This window comes from Myxocyprinus asiaticus, chromosome 50, assembly GCF_019703515.2.
Source record: "Myxocyprinus asiaticus isolate MX2 ecotype Aquarium Trade chromosome 50, UBuf_Myxa_2, whole genome shotgun sequence".
NCBI lineage: Eukaryota > Metazoa > Chordata > Actinopteri > Cypriniformes > Catostomidae > Myxocyprinus > Myxocyprinus asiaticus.
In genome coordinates this window covers 13,423,938-13,443,367 of record NC_059393.1, presented here as the reverse complement: position 1 = coordinate 13,443,367, position 19,430 = coordinate 13,423,938, and the positions used below count along the sequence as shown (strand labels likewise).

General features: G+C 39.7%; 2 protein-coding genes across 6 annotated transcripts in view; one reads left to right on the top strand and one right to left on the bottom strand.

Moving 5' to 3' along the window:
- LOC127439298 (C2 calcium-dependent domain-containing protein 4C-like) overlaps positions 1-19,430 on the bottom strand; it is a 416,605-nt gene that overhangs the window by 58,446 nt on the left and 338,729 nt on the right. The window lies entirely within an intron of this gene.
- Positions 1-19,430, top strand: part of LOC127439281 (transducin-like enhancer protein 1) — a 46,679-nt gene that overhangs the window by 2,275 nt on the left and 24,974 nt on the right. For all 5 annotated transcript variants that reach the window (XM_051695508.1, XM_051695507.1, XM_051695505.1 and 2 more), the window contains exon 2: positions 10,684-10,823. In XM_051695508.1, coding sequence (XP_051551468.1) covers positions 10,684-10,823 — 140 coding nt within the window. The remainder of the gene's footprint in view (positions 1-10,683; positions 10,824-19,430) is intronic.

Here is a 19,430-nt window from a genome sequence, read left to right as displayed (position 1 = left end):
GCAATTTAATACAAACGGCATTCTTTAAATGACCATGTGTTGATGACTTAAGTCAAAATTCTCTTCATTAGCCCTCTTTATTAGGACAGTAATTTTCATGCTGTGTAGTCTATCAGTTTTTAAATCATAGCCTACTTCTAAAACTGAATAGAGAGAGAGAAGGCTTGTTCAGAGCTGGAAAAACGTTGAAACCGCTGAGCAATGGCATATTGTTTGCAAACATTCAGACACACCCTCACCGCTTGAAAAAGATGTTGGCCTCAAAGTGGGTGGAGCACCAGGTCACACCCACCAATGATGTGAACCAATGGCAGTAAGAAAGTGTTTAACAGCCGGTACAAATTTTTCCTGAAAGTTTGCGCTGGCAAACTGTAACAAACTTAAACACTTTCTTCCAGATTTTGTTCAAAATTACATCACACCTGTTTTTTCTTCGATTTCGCTAGAAGTGTATTGGCTCCTTAAGTGGTTGTTGTTTAAAGTTTGACTTTGTGCAAAGAAGGAGAGTCATACCAATTTTTGATGTTATTTAAATAAGGTTATTGTATTCATAAGAAATATATGCTGCTGTATTTTGAAGCTTGAGTTCTGCAAACTACAAACTGGATAGTTGTTCATATTTGAGACCACTATGGTAGAAACTAGTTTCTCTTATTATTCTGGATATCTCTTGACTACTAATTGGCATATTTAAATCACCAGACTGAAGCTGTGGGCAGTTTTTACAGCTTGCCTACTGATACCTGCTGATTGGTCCTAATTCTGGCTTCTGGAGGGACCTGCTCCAGCCAAGAAATCTCCCAGAGAGGAGCATTATCATCCTTCCTGTGTGCAGCTTTTCCCAACATCTTTCCTGTACGGCCTTCCCATCCCCAAGGGGAATCCAAGTGCTGTCAGGGCTTGGCCCAATCTGGCCATGGCACATACCTTGGCACCATCAGTTGTGAACATAAAAATTTTGGGCCAGGTTTACAAAAGTCATTGGAAGAAAGCATGGAATTCCATGAGAAAGCAAGAACAAACAGGCTGCGGGTTACCTCATAAAGGAAGCACCTAGAGCAATTACCACAGCTGACAAGCCAGCGTCGCGCCGCCGCTAATGTGTCCTGACAGCGATTAAATTTGAATAACGAGCTCATGGAGAGGCTAGAGAAAAGATGTGTGATATTAATGAAACAGGTGCCTGGCACTGTACCCCCACCCCCATATCCTCTCCCCACTGTAAGTAAAGGACTATTGGGTAATTCCTTACAGCTCTGTGCTGCTGGAAAGTATGGGATCAATGAAACAAGGCCGTGCCTAGGTCAGATTCCCAGGGATGTTCTTTAAACACCCCCCCCCCCCCCAATAATCAAAACAAGCAAGTACAACCCCCCCCCCTCCATATTTATAACACGATCAATGGAAACATGTAAATTCTTCAGACTGTAACCCCCCCAATTGCCTGAACTTCAAATGTTGCTGCAGAAAGCTTAGCCTGTTTCCTTGGATTTCTGTGTATATCTAAAAAAAAAAAAAAAAGGTTCTTCTAATGGTTTGGAGATACAGAAAGTCCCATTCTGTCCTTCTCCTCCCCATTTTATAAGGCTGGATGTTTACATAAATGCATTGTTTTTAAAGGCATCACTTGGTGAAGCTACCACGAAAAGACACTAATACAAATATACTGAAGGAAAACAAACTGTCTATAAACCCCCACATTTACACAATGATTTTAGCAGAGTAAAAACGTTTAGGTAATTTCAAATTAGGCTCTTTAGTTATTCTCTGGGAATGGAAACTTCAAGTGTGCGGTAAGTTCTTTCTGAGTGATTTGTGTGTAAAAAGAGAAACAGCTTTATCAAAGGTTAGGCCACTGTGTTGACAGGTCTTGGGATGTCAGTCATCATGGCTGGCCACAGCATTACACAGGAGTCATGTACATCCCTCAGCTATACCTCTGACAGAATAAAGGAAGCTGTGGTTTGGACAGCCCAGTGGGCATAACAGTAATTCTGTATGTGTATGATTGTTTGTGGTGTTTACCAGTGCCTTCCTTGTTTCGAGTCCTAGCAAGTGGGTGAGCAGGAGGGTTTTGGAGATCATTATGGTTTGATGCAACACAACATGCAATTAGAGGAAAATAAATAAACATTGCATGCACACATAAACACTCCAAGGCTTGTTGAGTGTCAAAGGTATGGATTTGGACATGCCTGTAATGTACGCATACTGGTCTTTTAATAGTAGCCAGACTGCTCAAGCTGTAATTTCCAACTCCCAACTTTTACCCCAGGCTGTTCTTTACCAAGGATCATGTGAGGGCTTCTCTGTTTGAAGTCAGGCTAAATTCGGAAAAGAATACTACTCCTATTATTTCTACAGTATATAGTATGTAGGCTTTTTACATGGCTCTCTGGAATAATCAGTTCTGACTGGTCAGTTATGTCTGCAGTCTGATCCATCCAGCAGTCTGATTAGTGTTGTCAAAAATACCAGTACTTCGGAACAAAGTAAGTACTAAAATAAAAGAGATGTAACGATACCAGTGTTTCTACAGTACCGGTAGTACAGTGCACCGACTTAATCCGATACCCGCAAGCTGTCTGACTATCACACTGCTTGACTGCTGACTGCTTTTAAATGCTCACATGCTTATTTGTGTGTGTGCTCTGTTACTCCTTTTACACTGAAATGCACAATTAATCAAATCAAATTTAATTTGTGATATGTCCTAGTGTGATTATTAAACCGCGAAAGGCTGCAATCATAGTCTGCATTTGAGCTTTGTGCTTGAAATGAATGTGTGAAGCCGACCACTTATACACTCTAAACTCAACAGACATTGAGAATAATTTGTGTTTTATGAGAGATGACAGAGCAAAGCATTGATCCACTGTGAAGCGTTCAGCTTATGTACACTATATATTTATTTAATTAAATCACAATATTTGTGCTTTAACATCACACTGGGCTATGTAGCTATCTGTTTATCCATCTGAAGAAGTGAAGCTTCTGTCAGAACTACATGTCAAAATAAAAGCTATATGCCTGAAATTGAAGAAATTTCAACATTACAATTGGGGATTCGCGTGGCGCAGTGCGAGGAGTGGACATGTTTAATGCTATATGTGTCATAAACCGGTGAGATTCGATACACCCTGATTCTTAACTGTTCTAGGCAGACAATATGTCAAAAAATTTAAAAACCTTGGGCTCTGGAGACATTAAAAGACACTTACGTGCTCATGCTGATTCCCCACAGCGGCAGGCAGGAAGCCGCGGATTCAAATCGGACGGTGTACTGAAAGAAATCTGGCGTGAATCGATGTACGTGTCGGCAATGCTGACGAAGGTTATTGCAGACTTGGAGGATTTGGCTGTAATATGTCGATCGATTACTTCCATGGAGATGAAATTCTCTGAGTTGGTTACAAGATTGTCGGACGTCGAAAAATGGATCGAATATCTGGAGTCATCGGAGAGGGAATTAGCTGCTAATCCGCTAGCGACCAAGACAGACTTGCAACACGTTTGGGAAAAGAGGATTTTGGAGAATCGTAATCGGCGAAACAATGTCCGAATTGTTGGAATTCCTAGGCATGAGGAAGGCAGAGATATGGTGAAATTCCTAGACGGGCTCTTCCTGAGTCTGCTCAACATAACAGGCCATAAGCTGGAAATCGAGCGAGCTCACAGAGTCCCAGCTTGAAGATCGACTGAGGGAGACAGGCCCCGATCAGTTCTGGCTAAGTTTCTGAGATCATCTGATAAAGATCTCATGTTATGCGAGGCGAGGAGCAAAGGAAAGCTTTCTTGGAAGAACCACAGTATTTTCTTGTTCCCAGACTTTGCAGATTCGACGAGAGAAACGTGATCGATTCAAGGAATGCAAGAAACTCTTACATCAACGGAAGATCACTTTTGCTCTGATGTTTCCGGCCAAACTGAGAATAGATACTAAGGATGGACGTAGATAATTTACATGCCCACAGCAAGCACTGTCTTTCATAAAAACATTGGAGTGAGTAAGCCTTTTGGTGATTTTCATGTTGCGGTTGACTGACTCATTAAACATACACTCGACTGTTCGAGGAAACTGAGCGCCTTTTTCGTTTCTTTTTGTGCTGGTTCTGCCTAGCGGATAGAGTTTGTTTTGTGTAATATCATTTCTTCGGGACAGCTTGTGGATGAATCTGCTCATTTTGGGTGCTTATGCCTCCTGTTGTCTGGAGTTGGTTTTGTTGAATATTTCTTGCAGGACATTGGAGTGAGTTTGACTGCCCGAAAAACTGAACGGCCTGTTTTTTTTGTTTTGTGCTGGTTCTGCTAGCAGCTGGAGCTTGTTTTGTGGAGGAACACACCTTTGAGACAATTAAGTGGATGAATCTACATGGTTTTTTTTGTTTGTTTGTTTATTCCACTTATGGGCTGGAGTTTGTTTTTTAGATTATCTTCTGCTGTATAATTCTGTCTTAGAAATTTTTGTATAGAAGCACCGGACTCTAACAATCCGACGGCAAAGTTATCGCGGGGGCTCTCGTAGGCGTACATGGACTGTTTGAGTTTAGAGGGTTGGTTAATGCACACGTTTTTCTTTTTTCTGTTTGTTTGGTTCTGGGGGAAGTTCTGGGGTTGATTTGTTGTACTAATGTTGGAATGTGGTCTTTTTTATTTTTGACACAATCTATTTTTTCTTGTGTCAAAATGTCAAGTGTTAATATGAGTGGATTATCTCTGTCCACATGGAATGTGAATAGGTTGGGGCACCCCATAAAAAGAAGGAAGGTTATTTTTTTTCTTAAACGTAAGGAATATGATATAGCGTTTTTTCAAGAAACGCATCTTTCACTGCAGGAAGCTGAAAATTTGGGAAGATATGGGGTGGACAAGTTTAATTTAGTGCAGGCTCAAGTAAGAGCAGGGGAGTCATTACATTGCTAAGTAAATATTTTTTATATTATATATATAAAAAACTCAGCAAAAAAAGAAATGTCCCTTTTTCAGGACACTGTATTTTAAAGATAATTTGGTAAAAATTCAAATAACTTTACAGATCTTTATTGTAAAGGGTTTAAACAATGTTTTCCATGCTTGTTCAGTGAACCATAAACAATTAATGAACATGCCCTGTGGAACGGTCGTTAAGACACTAACAGCTTACAGATAGTAGGCAATTAAGGTCACAGTTATAAAAACTTAGGACACTAAAGGTCTTAGGAGACCTTTCTACTGACTCTGGAAAAACACCAAAAGAAAGATGCCCAGGGTCCCTGCTCATCTGTGTGAACGTGCCTTAGGCATGCTGCATGGTGGCATGAGGACTGCAGATGTGGCCAGGGCAATAAATTGCAATGTCCGTACTGTGAGACTCCTAAGACAGCGCTACAGGGAGACAGGAAGGACAGCTGATCATGGTCGCAGTGGCAGACCACGTGTAAAAACACCCGCACAGGAACGGTACATCCAAATATCACATTTGTGGGACAGGTACAGGATGGCAACAACAACTGCCCGAGTTACACCAGGAATGCACAATCCCTCCATCAGTGCTCAGACTGTCCGCAATAGGTTGAGAGAGGCTGGACTGAGGGCTTGTAGGCCTGTTGTAAGGCAGGTCCTTACCAGACATCGCCGGCAACGACGTCGCCTGTGGGCACAAACCCACCTTCGCTGGACCAGACAGGACTGGCAAAAAGTGCTCTTCACTGACGAGTCACAGTTTTGTCTCACCAGGAGTGATGGTCGGACTCGCGTTTATCGTCGAAGGAATGAGCATTACACCGAGGCCTGTACGCTGGAGCGGGATTGATTTGGAGGTGGAGGGTCTGTCATGGTCTGGGGCGGTGTGTCACAGCATCATCGGACTGAGCTTGTTGCCATTGCCTGCAATCTCAATGCTGTGCGTTACAGGGAAGACATCCTCCTCCCTCATGTGATATCCTTCCTGCAGGCTCATCCTGATAAAACCCTTCAACTTGACAATGCCACCAGCCATACTGCTCGTTCTGTGCATGATTTCCTGGAAGACAGTAATGTCGGTGTTCTGCCATGGCAAACAAAGAGCCCGGATCTCAATCCCATTGAGCACGTCTGGGACCTGTTGGATCGGAGGGTGAGGGCTAGGCCCATTCCCCCCAGAAATGTCCGGGAACTTTCAAGTGCTTTGGTGGAAGAGTGTGGTAACATCTCACAGCAAGAACTGGCAAATCTAATGCAGCTGGTGGCCACACCAGATACTGACTGTTACTTTCTTCAGGGACACATTATTCCATTTCTGTTAGTCACATGTCTGTGAAACTTGTTCAGTTTATGTCTTAGTTGTTGAATCTTTTTATGTTCATACAAATATTTACACGTTGAGTTTGCTGAAAATAAAAGCAGTTGAAAGTGAGAGGACGTTTCTTTTTTTGCTGTGTGTGTGTGTGTGTGTGTATATATATATTTCTATCTGCATGTGTGCTCGTCTTTGGCTACAGGGATGTTTGGTTGGGGATCGGGAGGGGGGAATGGAAACAATGGGGTTTAATGGTTGACTCTGAATATGAATTTGCTTTGAGTTTTCTTTGTGTCATGTTGAGAAGCAACCAATAAAAATGTTAATCTGAAAACAAATATTACAACTGTAATAAAATGTAACATTCACTGTTGTAATTAATAATATTGATTAATAAATTATAGTAATAATAATAAAACTTAAGCAATATATCTGAAGCAAGGTTAGTTTTTAGTGTTGTACTAAAAAGTTTGTTAAAAAAATGCAATGGTATGTTGTAAAGTAATTGCTCTTTCTTGTTAATTTTTTTTAAAAAGTTAATTAATTTGTTTAGACACCATTTTAATACATTTTAAAACGTAATTATGGGGGGAAAAAATGTGAAGGAAAAAATAGATTTCAGTAGGGCCCTACTTAAACACTTAATTACTCAATTAATCCATACTTAATTGAGAAACACTTGAAGGAAACATGCATTTCTTTTAATTTATTCTTAATATTGAAATGTAACTAAGTGGACTAAAGGAGTGTTTTAAATAGCACATGACCATATCAGCATATTTTTGCTGTGGTATCGAAATTGGTCTGGAGAACCGTGAAATTTCTGTGGTATCAGTACAGACTACTGAAATGTTGGTATCGTGACAATAAGTCTGATATTTTTGAAAAATGACCACGCATCCAGGGATAGTTACATTTGACCAGTTATCCCGGGTATTGCAAGCCATCTTCTCTTATCACTCTGCGATCTCTACAAGTAAGCTAATAAAGTAATTTAAACTTCAATATTTCATGACCATTTATTTATTTATATGGTAAGTAGTCATGTAATAAGTGAGACGGTCAGAGGATTTGCAATATCCCTGATACCGTACAAAACTGTGACGTTAACCAGATGTTGAATTCGGCTGCTTCTGGAGACACCAGTCTCTTTTTCCTCACAAAATAATGTTATTTCGGGATCGTGACCACCCTGTCTGGATTATTTTGCGATGATGACAGGCTAACTGTACATGATTTTTACGCTTCGCTTACACAACTTTTCTTTGTGCATGGAATATCCGGCTGAAATACTAGATTTTCCAAAATGTGCACCATACAACAGAGCAGTGGTGAGTTCTCAGGGCTAGCAGAGCCTTCTCTGCTGGCCTAACATGTCTAATAAATACATATTTTTTTTCATCCTTTCTCATTCACCTTTTTGCCTATTTATTTTCAGTCACTTTCCACTCCTAATTCATCTAAAAACAAATAGCAAGCAACAAATAGTTTATCTAATCAGAATTTCTTCCTTGATCCTCACAAGTGAAGCGTGACGACTGGTTCACAAATCGCATGCCCAAAGCCGAGCGCTTCCGAAGCAGTCTGAGCTCCACCCCGTTAAGCCTTCAGAATTTCTACAGAATCCCTCAACAGTTCAAGTGAATAGGCATCTGTAGTCAAGATTGTCAGATTCACCAGCCAATCAGATTGATTTATTTGTTCTTGGTGGTTGTGGTCTTTAGGATATGTCCCAGTCGAGGCCTTCTACCTGGCCTTGAGTGACACAATCACGCTTTAAGTGATGTACATAATTTGAAAGCGAAGAGCGCGAGATCTTGCTGACACTGCCGCTATTGCCATTGAGAAAGAGATCCTTATGGATTTAAAAACCTGATATGTAAACGGGAAAGGAGGGCTGATTTTCACGAAGTAAATTGGTAAGTGCTTTTTGTATTATTATAGCAACATCAGGAGTTTTCGAAGTGTAAATTAGGCTGGCTGGAGCATTCAGTGTCAGCTTAAGTTCTGAAAAGTAACCGTGTACCCTTATAAAATAAAAATTACTGAAAGCAACATTTAGATAGCTTTTTCCTGGAATTAGACCTTCTTGGTTTTGGCTTTTGTGTGTGGACGTATTTTAAAAATGTCAGTTGGTCTTATTTGATTGCGATGTAATGTATGATGTCCATAGGCATAAGGTATCTTATTAATTGTGAAACAGTGTTTTCTTAATGGCATGAATTGCACTGAAGGCCAAGACTTAAAATGCACGGGCTGCCATTACAACAGAGCACATTGTACAGAATACTGTATTGCATAATATAACCATATTTATTTCCAGGATGATCAATGGACACCACTCTCATGCAAAATGATGAGATCATGTGACAACTCTGTTTAAAACAGTTATTGTTGCATTGCCTTTTTTCACAAATAGTATGCATTATACAGTGTACAGTAAGTGAAGTATTTCATTCCAAACACAGCCAATGGCGCTGCAATAATGGCCTCTGAGAGGTTGTCACTCGTCAGTTTTGGAAACCAGAATGTCTAATTAATGAATATTTAGTCTCCAAGGAGCTCCATGCAACTGGCTCTTTGCTCTTACCCTTTCAGCAAAGGCCCTGCTCTTCCTTGTCGACCCTGTTTTCTTTTCATTCCGGATGTCTCTTTGCACCTGTACACAAAATTCAAATAAAAGAGGTGAATATTAGAGTGAGAGGCTGGGTGGGGTTGAGAAAGAGGAGATATAAAGGAAGAAAGGAATAGAGCCATGTGTCATTCCCCCTCCTCCCGCCTTCCACCGTCAAATGGCCTTCCTCTTGTTCTCCAGACTCTTTTCTTTGGCCTGCAAAGAGGTGTGTGTGTGTGTGTGTGTGTGTGTGTGTGTGTGTGTGTGCGCGCTCCCGCTCCCTGCTTGGTTGGAACTGTGAGAGCCTAGGGATCTGGACAGCAGATTGAAATGCAGGGCTGCAGAGTGGAGCTCGTTAGAGACTCTAACAATGTGCTGTGTCTCCCATGAGCCGAAGGCCTAGGGGCTCCATTCTCCCCATGTTGCTGGGTCCAACCCCCCTACCAACATCCCCCCGACTGCTTCGACAGAGTGTGATCCCTTTTACCCACAGACACCCCCTGCCCCTAAGTTGATACTTGCAGCTACATCTGTCCCCATCCTTCCAAGACAAGCTTTAAGCTCCATGTACTGTATTGTCATTTTCGCAGTAATTCTTGGCCTGGTCAAGGGTTTTCCCATGTTAATTCAGGTCAAGCATGCTCATAACACCCTATGACACTTTGCCAGTGGTTAGTTGGGCGTGTTTGGCAGTAAATGTGACTAATGTCATAACCAAATGCTCAGTGCTAATTGAAGTAATGGGGTTTTATGCAGTTTCACATTTGATCAATCATGCCCTTTTGGCCGTTTTCCCTCCTTTGGCTCAGTAAAAGAAGAGATTCCCACGAGAATTGCAAGAGCCCCTGCAAGGTACAGTTGCTAACTGTAGGACCTTTGTCGGCAGAGGTGCATCAAGACAGATAGACGGAGGCCCTACTGTATGGCACACAGGCTTTTGTCTGCCTGTCTGTCTGCATTACCCTAAAGCCAAGCTCCTAATTGGAGGAGCAGACTGGATTCAGTTAGCTTGGTGGGGTCCCACCCTAATCGGGTCCTCTTTCTTGTGCCCTCCTCTAATCCATGCTTAATTTTAAACAAATGTCTAAATTCTAGCAGTAAGCATGGTCCCCACCCCAGTCCCCCATTCTTAGTACACAGTGATATAGACATGCATCTGTCTGTAATGCTTTATCCCTTTACAATGGAGCCTATGTCATGGAAGTACCCCAACCCCCATACCCTGTTATTCTGTCATTGCTTACTCTTGTACTGGGGAGTTTGTCTTTCATCAGTGTCCTTCATTTCTGCTTTGTGCACAGCAATCTCTGTCTTACACAGACATGGCCCTTGATGCAATTAACTCCTCAAATCATGTTCGCACTGATCATTCCCATCAGCACTTGTCACTGATTTTTTTAAGAATGCATAACTTCACAATTCTATGCTGAGATTCACTAATATCATTCACTGAAAAGATCTTCAGGTTCTTGTATCAGAAATTTAAAGGGGTAGTTCACCCAAAAATGAAAATGTAATTTACTCACCCTTGTCATGTCGTTCCAAACCTGTGACTTTTTTTCCCAGTGAAATACTAAAGGAAATGTTTAGCCGAATGTTCACACTGCTTCCTTCCAGATAATGAAAGCATACAGTATCCAGGGTGTGTTAAGCTCCAAAATGGAAAACAAAGCACAACAAAAGTAGTCCATGTGACTCTAGCACTTTATTCCAACTGTTCTGTAATCATGACAGAATTTTAATTCTTACGTTTTTGTCCTGCATTACAAAAGTTCTCTGATGCTAACCCTTATTTTATTTTTTTGTCCTGCAGGCACCTCTGCAGCCACCACCTGGGGCCTCGGCTTCAGCTGCAGCAGCATCGGGGTCGACCCAACCTCTTAAACTCACCTACCCCGAGACCCTGGACCGCATAAAGGAGGAGTTTCAGTTCCTACAGACGCAGTATCACAGGTACAACCCTTGTGGAAATACATGCATTCACTGAGATTTTATCTAAATATGTTTTTCCCAAGTATGTTATTCAGTCGATCCATGGGAAGACTTCTTCACTGAATTCCTCATGCAATGTATTTGTGTGACGAGGAATAGGAAGAAAGGTTAAAATGTCAGTGTTTATGACTTGGTTGGATCCCTGCTGGAAAATCCAGGTTATACCAGCTTAACGTCATCAATGGGGTTTTTGGAACATGGTAACAGATTTCTTGCTTGTCAAAGGTAGACTTTCAAGTTGATCGAGCATAACCCACAAGTTGGTAGTCCAACTGATCAACCATTTAGCACCAGCCAGAAACCATGTAAAACCAGATACCATCAGAAGCTGGTTTCAGCTGGATTTTTTTTTTCTAATGGGAAGGGCATACAAATTTGTTAGTATTCAATAGAAATGCCTTGCTCTAGTTTCAGAGCAGAGAGGGCCCACTGCCTTTTTAAAACACACAATCACACACATGCACCTTTTGATTCAGTAGGTTGGTGTTTGATGTACGCACTGAGTCTGAATGTGGCCAGACCAGGTATGACCCATGTGTGATTTCTGGTAGGTGCTGGCATCCTCTCCGGTAGTCCATGCCCCCTCTGCACACCTGCGCACCCCTCCTTATTCCTGGCATGCCTTCACACGGCTCCAGCTTTGATTCCTCACGCCAGAATCTACAAATCCACCCAGTCCCCGAATTCCTATTGTCAGGTCTCTTCTGTTTCCGCACTTAGAGTTCAGTCACATAAGCTCAGAAATCCACTGCCAAACAGAGTTCAGCCCTTCTGAAGACTGACGGCCTAACACATCTGTCTGCCTCTGGAGTCATATAATTTGCTCAAAATTATTCCCAGAAGCCAGCAGCAAACCGTTATTATGTGTACCTTTCCAAATAAATTTAACAGACAATGCAGAACTCTCATGTGGCTCTTTATCGATCTCCCAATCAAATTTTAAGTGCTGTTGGGTTTTGCGGTTAGATGGTGCTTGAAGATCTAACGAATCTGACTGAAGCCTGCTGCAAAGGGCAAAACACCTGCACTCTTGTTTTCATTAGAATGGAAGCCATTTCTTAGTTTTCAATTTTTTTTTGCTTGTGCCTGGGTGGTTAGAGCAGTTGCTATGATTATGGACTGTGTCCATGTGGTGCTTGGCCAGGTATCGAGGACTAAACGTGAAATTTCAATTCACGTGAAACTGGGGTTAGACACAAACTCCAAAATAGACTCATTCACCAAAAGCGTCTTCTATCCGCTGTTTGGGAGCATTTGAAGGACCGAGGGTTACTGAAGACGACGGTAATACAGACACTCACAGAAGTCATATAAAGATGCACATCCTATAAATGGGACAGGATGTTCCACTAGTCATCAAACAATCAACTAGTGAGTTTAATATTTGTAGCTGTGCTACTTTTTGGAATCGCAATACACATCCTTCTGCATCTGGGATGCACATAAGTGGTGTTGTGCTTGAGTTGGAGCTTCTCTTTATTATTTAACTTCTGTTTTACTATTGTATGGCTTCGCTTAGAGTCCATGAATCGCAAAGAAATGCATCCAATAACACGTTTAATTGTGATGTGATATTACTTTTTTTGCCTCAGTGCTGTTGAATAATAAGAAAACTTTGTAAAACCGGTTAACCGTGATTTTTATTTTTCTCAGACGGTAGTCTAACCATCAAAACTCACACCGCGGTATCCCTAGATACAAGTAAAGCTCATATCTACTTGAATGGCGAAAGACTGTATTCTCCAAAACGGTTGGTCAATATTATAAGCAAATAACATTTAACATCAGCGATTAAAATTGGACAACAGTCATGTCATAAATTCTTCTTTAGCTCAGATCATGCTAAAGAACTTGATTTTTCATGCTGGTAAAGCTAATGAGTATGCACATTCTCGAAAAAAAAACGATGGGCGATGTTACTATCTAAAAGTTGATTGGCTCTTAACTGTTAGTCAGGACTTAAATTTCTGCTATATTCATCATTACTATTTCTCCCATTCAAAAGAGTACCAGTGACCCGTCTTATTCCCTACAGTCTCTGGTTGAGGTTCATATTTTGCTCTAGAAATGCTTAGCTACATTTGCGATTCATGAGAACGTGTGATCAAGTCACAATTAAGTGTGAAAATATTACAATGACATCATTGCTGAAAGTAATGCTGCCTTCAAGTCCTTAATACTTATGAGTTAGAAAATCATAATTATGATGTAAGTTTGGGATTTTGGTTTTAAAAAAATTTGATGTGTTTGGCAGTTGCATATTTCCTGTTTACCTCCCAACAAACAAGCTTTTAAGTTGTAGTGCAACAAAATGAAGAACAAATGATGTGCATCTATCTATTATCAGACTTGTGCTGACACAGAGAATCATGGAAAATATAGTTTGGTTGTATAAGCCTGTCTTTTTTATGAATTATGATTTTATAGAATTTAATGGGAAATTTTATCACTGTTTCATCAGCAGTACACACATTGCGGATGAACTGTACAGTCAACATTCACAATTGCAACACATGATCGATACAACTTGACCTCGATTCTTGAGCTATTCTTTGGTAATTACAACACTGTGGTGGCATTCAAAGTATGCTTCTCTCAAATACAATCATTCTGACATATCTTCAAGGCAGCATTAGAATTTGAATGTTGAAAATTCTGTAAGCCTAAGTCAATGGGTGGTTGTACACCTTTTTAATGCATTTCAAGCACTGTAATTAGCCCTTGTATGGCACTTTGTGTGGCCCAAAATAAAGTATCACACAGTGAAGTTTGAAATATCAAATCTCCTTTGGGTTAGACAACTAGATTACCATTGGCCTTCATGGTCTTTTTAATCACAGCGTTTCCCATAAGCATGCTTCTGCCATGGAGCTGGTCACGCTCCAGGTAGAAAAAGGCAGGCACACTGGGCATACCAGACAGGCACAGATAGTTCTGAACTATACATGGTGGGGCTTAGATTTTGATTTTAGTTCTCTTAATTTGTGTCTAGAGGCTGATTGGGTTTGGAATAAAGGACAGGAAAGAGTCGGGGCTAAAGAGATTTGGCAAGATGAGCCTGGGAGAAGTGTGTTTGGGTGTGTGTGTGGCTGCTGGTCCATGTGAGAAACACACTTCGGTCGAGGTCAAGTTACAGGGTAAGGTCCGGCAGAAATATGAACTGGGATGGAACTGTATAACAAAGAAGCCACTTTGTGGCGTTGGCATGCTGTGTTGCTTGAAGGGTTCGTACGTTGTTTAATACTATAATATAAAATTTAACGAGACCATTCTACATTATTACTAATACAAAGTATAGACTTATTTCACTATATGCACACTGTCTAACTGACTGGCAGCTGCTTTCGAATGCTTATGCGTATTTATGCACATGATCTGTGAAGATCACTCGCATCTCGTGATAATGCACCAGCGTGCAAAAAATAGTCGAATTAACTTCTGGTCTAAAGAATTTCTTGGTCAATATTAGGGCGGTTTCGATGCAATCAAATATTGATATATCGTAAAACGTAATATCGCAAAACATTTAATTCTTCTAATCACACATAGCACAGATGCTGTAAAGCCATTTGACCAAAACACAGTCAGTTGGAACACCTGTACACCTACTTATTCATGCAATTATCTAATCAGCTAATCGTGTGGCAGCAGTGCAGTGTGTAAAATCATGCAGATACAGGTCAGGAGCTTCTGTTAATGATCACATCAACTATCAGAATGGGGGAAAAAAATCATCTCTGATTTCGACTAGGGATGTGCGCTACGACTAACTTGACTGTCGTTTAAACGGAAGTTTTGTAACCGACTAGTCTAAAGAGAAACCAACCTTCAGAAAACAGTAAAAAAAAAAAAATAATAATAATTATGCAACCCATTTAAAATACTTAATCTATTCCAAATCCGATGCTAAATTCCACTGAAAAGGGGCATTTATCTGTGACATCCTCGCCTTGAATTATGATCATTGTACATTAAATATAGAACATGACATGCATTCTGAATCAACATTAGCGAATATTTAATAGACATTTATTGAAAACAACTGAATGAATCGTGCAGGATAAATGGAACAACCTTAAAAGACTGTTCTAAACGGAAATCACCAAGTAAAAGTTACTTAACATATTAAAACAGTCAGGACATTGTTGAAAATAATTAACTGGTAGACTAAGTCAAATTTATGAGAGAGGAAAAAAAATGCCCTGAAAAGTTGCGCGTATTTCACGACGTGCAGTCGTGCATTAGCCATTGATCTAATATGACAGCTGTTCAGTAAAACGTTAACCAATAACAGTTAGATAGAAAAAATGGGTGATGTAGTCTGTAATAAACCTAATGTACTCTAAACATGACGTGCACACAGAATAAAAGATAGTTTAACCCGTTCAGCAGTCGGCACCTTGTTGGAAATAGCCTTCTTAATCAGCAGATTAAAAAATGGCATACCTAGTCTAAAACAGTTATTTTCTAGGCTACTTACTCCAAAAGCATAAATTTTTTGATGAGTAAAATTAACCCGTCGACATGGCCCGGTGAAAGACGGGACTTGACTCACCTGAGGCGTCTATCCTGCGCTTGAAAAAGCCCGCTCAGCGGAAAAATAACATCCAAGCATGCACAGATGTAAAGACTCAAATGTGAAAACATCCATAGGGACTTTCAAACCTTTGGAAAGCCGATTCCCGCACCACCACCGAAACGATTTCATTACTACTTTGCTGAGTTTGCTTGTGTAGCGAGAGGACATTTTCCTGCACGCGCTGCGAGTGAGAGAGGGAAGAAGCACGCGCAACCAGAGGTGAAATTAAACTCAGTATCTGCTCCAGATATCCTTTTTTTTTTAATTGTTTTTTTTTAATAATATTTGTATTAATTCTATTTAAAATATGTAACATTAATATGACAGTAATATAAGTGCAGCCATTGTAAAAAAAAAAAAAAAAAAAAAAAATATATATATATATATATATATAAAGCCAAACGTAAATGTGTAAAAATTATTATCAGTTTAATGGGGGGAATATTAACTGACTAGTAATTCCAGTGTTGACTAGCAGCATCAGAACCGTTTAGTCGACTAGTCTCACACATCCCTAATTTCGACTATGGCGTAATTTTTGGTGTCAGACTGGCTGGTTTGAGTATTTCTGTAACTGCTGATCTCCTGGGATTTTCACACACAACAGTCTCTAGAATTTACTCAGAATGGTGCCAAAAACAAAAAACATCCAGTGAGCAGCAGTTCTGTGGACGGAAATGCCTTGTTGTTGAGAGAGGTCAGCAAAGAATGGCCAGACTGGTTCGAACTGACAAAGTCTATGGTAACTCGGATAACCACTCTGTACAATTGTAGTGAGCAGAATAGCATGTCACAATGCATAACATGTTGAACCTTGAGGCGGATGGGCTACAACAGCAGAAGATAAAAGCAGAAGTTTGGAAGATAAACAATGGATTGCTGTTAACATGGCCTTAATTTTTTTTGTATTTGTTTAATCTTTTTTTTCTGTTTTATTTTATTGCTTGTCATTTTTTAGCCTATTTTTTTATTTACTGTTTACTTTAGAACATGAAGCAATATTTACTTTCAGAAATACTTGAAGACTACATGCCATTTATTTCATTTATTAGTATTTACATTAATTTAGGGCTGCTCGATTATGGCAAAAATCATCACGATTATTTTGGTCAGTGTTGAGATCACGATTATTTAACACGATTACTCATTGACTTTGGAAACATCATGCATTTATTGAACTCAAAAAAAAAAAAAAAAAAAAAACTTTTTAACAGTGGATTTCCTTGAACTTAATGTAAACTGCACTGGGTAGGGGCTCATATTGTCATTATGGTAATTATTTTATGTTGCGTATGGTAGTCAAATAAAGGAAAGCCTCCATCGCCATCATTTACAGCAGGGATGCTCATAGTTCAATGGAATGAGATCTACTTTTTCATCATGTTATTGCAGCAAGATCTACCATGTACATTAAAGGCTATACATTATCACAATACCAAAATTTCAGTAGTCGGTAGTGAAATTTGACGATTCTCAATACAAGCTTCCAAACCACAACAAATAATAAAACTAACTATATATTAATTATGGAAGAATGGTTTCAAGTTCTTAATTATTCAAGACCAGTAAACAGTCAGTAATAAAAAATAAAAGAAAATTAAAGACAGCAATAAATAGAAATATATTAAAAATAATAGAACAAAAAATACAAATTAAGAAAATTCAGTGAAGTTTTTAACAGCAGTAGGCTATCAAGTATTCAAGTAAACATCAGAATGAAATGCAACATAAAACTACTACTGGTCTTCACTGTATGATTATAATACATTCATATTTTTTAAAGCTATTAAAGTTATTCAGTCAAGAGCAGTGAGTGTGTTCTTGTTTTCTTGTTATGGTTGTTTGATTATTATAATGACACACTAGACAGCAGCAGGTCTATTAGCTTACATTTATACTTACAAGTCCGACATTTCAATACAAATCCACTTTTTTTTCTCCGTTGTTTACATTCACTTTAGACATCACTCTCTGTGTTTACATGAATACCTCATCAAGACGGGCATTTTGGCAGAATTTTGAAATGTATTTGGCTGTTCAGGTGCGCATTAACACGAGCATGTTCAGCACACACATATGTCGCCTGTCAATCAAACAGGGTGCAGCTGTTACTAGATCACTAGCGAATTATAAAATTACGTGCTCTGGATTATTTTCAACAGCAGAATAAGAATATTAACTTTATAATTAGTGACGCAGGCCTAGGCTATCACAAATATAGCTGGTTATTTTCTGTTATTGACGTTTTAATCAGTCTGTTTTTTCTGGTCAGATAAATAAAATTATCTTTTCATTTGCCCCTTCAAAAATCCACTTGTCTCAGACAAGCGTTAATGTCGAGCCCTGATTAAATATTGTATTCAACATTCTCTGATAACAATATTTTCTTCTGCAGTATAGCTCCTAAAGTAAATGTATGTTGTTTTTAAGGAGTTTTAGATATTATTTGGGAAAACAAGTTAAAGACTAATCAAAAACTTATTTTATTCCAGTGTACAATGGGCTAAGACTACACCCCCTCACCTTTATGTTCACGTCGATCTATCTTTAATTCACAAAAAACAAACTTTCTCTTCTTAATTGAGCTGTGTATAGCCGAGTTTCTTCGTAATACATATATTATGATTCACTACGTTGCGAGCCATCACGTTATAATCTAGCTGCAGCAAACGTGTGCGAGTGACGAGCGTCCCCGCGCCAGAGTTTGCATCAGCCGGGAGAAGATTCAATCTCTTCCCCGGTCACTCCATGTAACCCATAGATGCGGCTCTGACCACACAGAGAAATGCCAGTTTCGGAGTTTATTTTCATTACCCGCTTCCTTATTATTTGAACTTTAGTAAAGGATGCTTTAAAAATATAACGGCGGGGTGTTTCATTGCGAAATGGATTGCGGCACAATAATCGTTTTATCGATTTATTTTGTTTTTATAATTGTTGGAAGCCAAAATCGTAATTGAAAATAAAATTAGATTAATCGCCCAGCCCTACATTAACTTTAATTAAAGTGTCCAGTAGCATGTTAGTTTTTGCTGTGGCATTGAAATTGGTATTGAGAAACGGTATCGACTGCAGAAATTTTGTTATAGTGACAACCCTAGTTGCTCGCATTGCCACATGCTTTGCCTATGTCTCAGTGTGTGTTTGCGAGTGTTTAGATTTCGGGTTTGTATGTGTAAATGGCCTCTAATCAGCACACAGGAGGGCTTTAGAATGGAAGTTCTCATTACAGTGGCTCTTGTTTTGCCCTGCCCCTTCCAATTACACACACACACATGTACGTATACATGCGCACACACGTGTGCACCCACACACCTCTGGGTTTGCAATTGCTTCGACATAAAGACAACCAACCCACAGGCAGCCACACACACGCAAACATTGCGCTAGTACCTATGATCCCTTCTATGCGTCGAGACACCATGGACTTTTTAGTGGATTCTTGGCATCTTTATGAAGAAGCCTGGGGTTTGTGGTTTAGGTCTGGTGTGGTGGATACATGTGTCTGAATGTGTGTGGCCCGGCATTCCCCGTTTTAGAGTGTATGTTTAAGCACAGGTGTTTGCATTTGGTGGTTTGGTTTGTAATCGAGCTTTAATGTTGGTGTGTGTCTGACTGTGCGTTTCGTCAGCAATGTTTGCTGTGTGTGTGTTGACTAAGGACATTTTTTGGTTTGCAACATATGGAGTGGCCTTTTTTTTTATGGTGATATACTTTGTGGAAGAAACAAAAAACGTGTGTATGTAATACCCGAATATCCTTCTATATTTTCCAAAATGTATAGCATACAACTGGACAGGGAATCAGCAGGCACCTGGTTATACGATATTATATTGATATCTGGGTAGCGAGATGATGATAATATTGCGTGGTTTTTTAAAAAAAAATGTTTATAAAGAGTATTGCGATTCAGAAGAGTGATATTACTGTCTTGTTTGTTTCTCATTCATCTATATTGCACTTTGGTGTTTTATGCAGTAATATTCTTA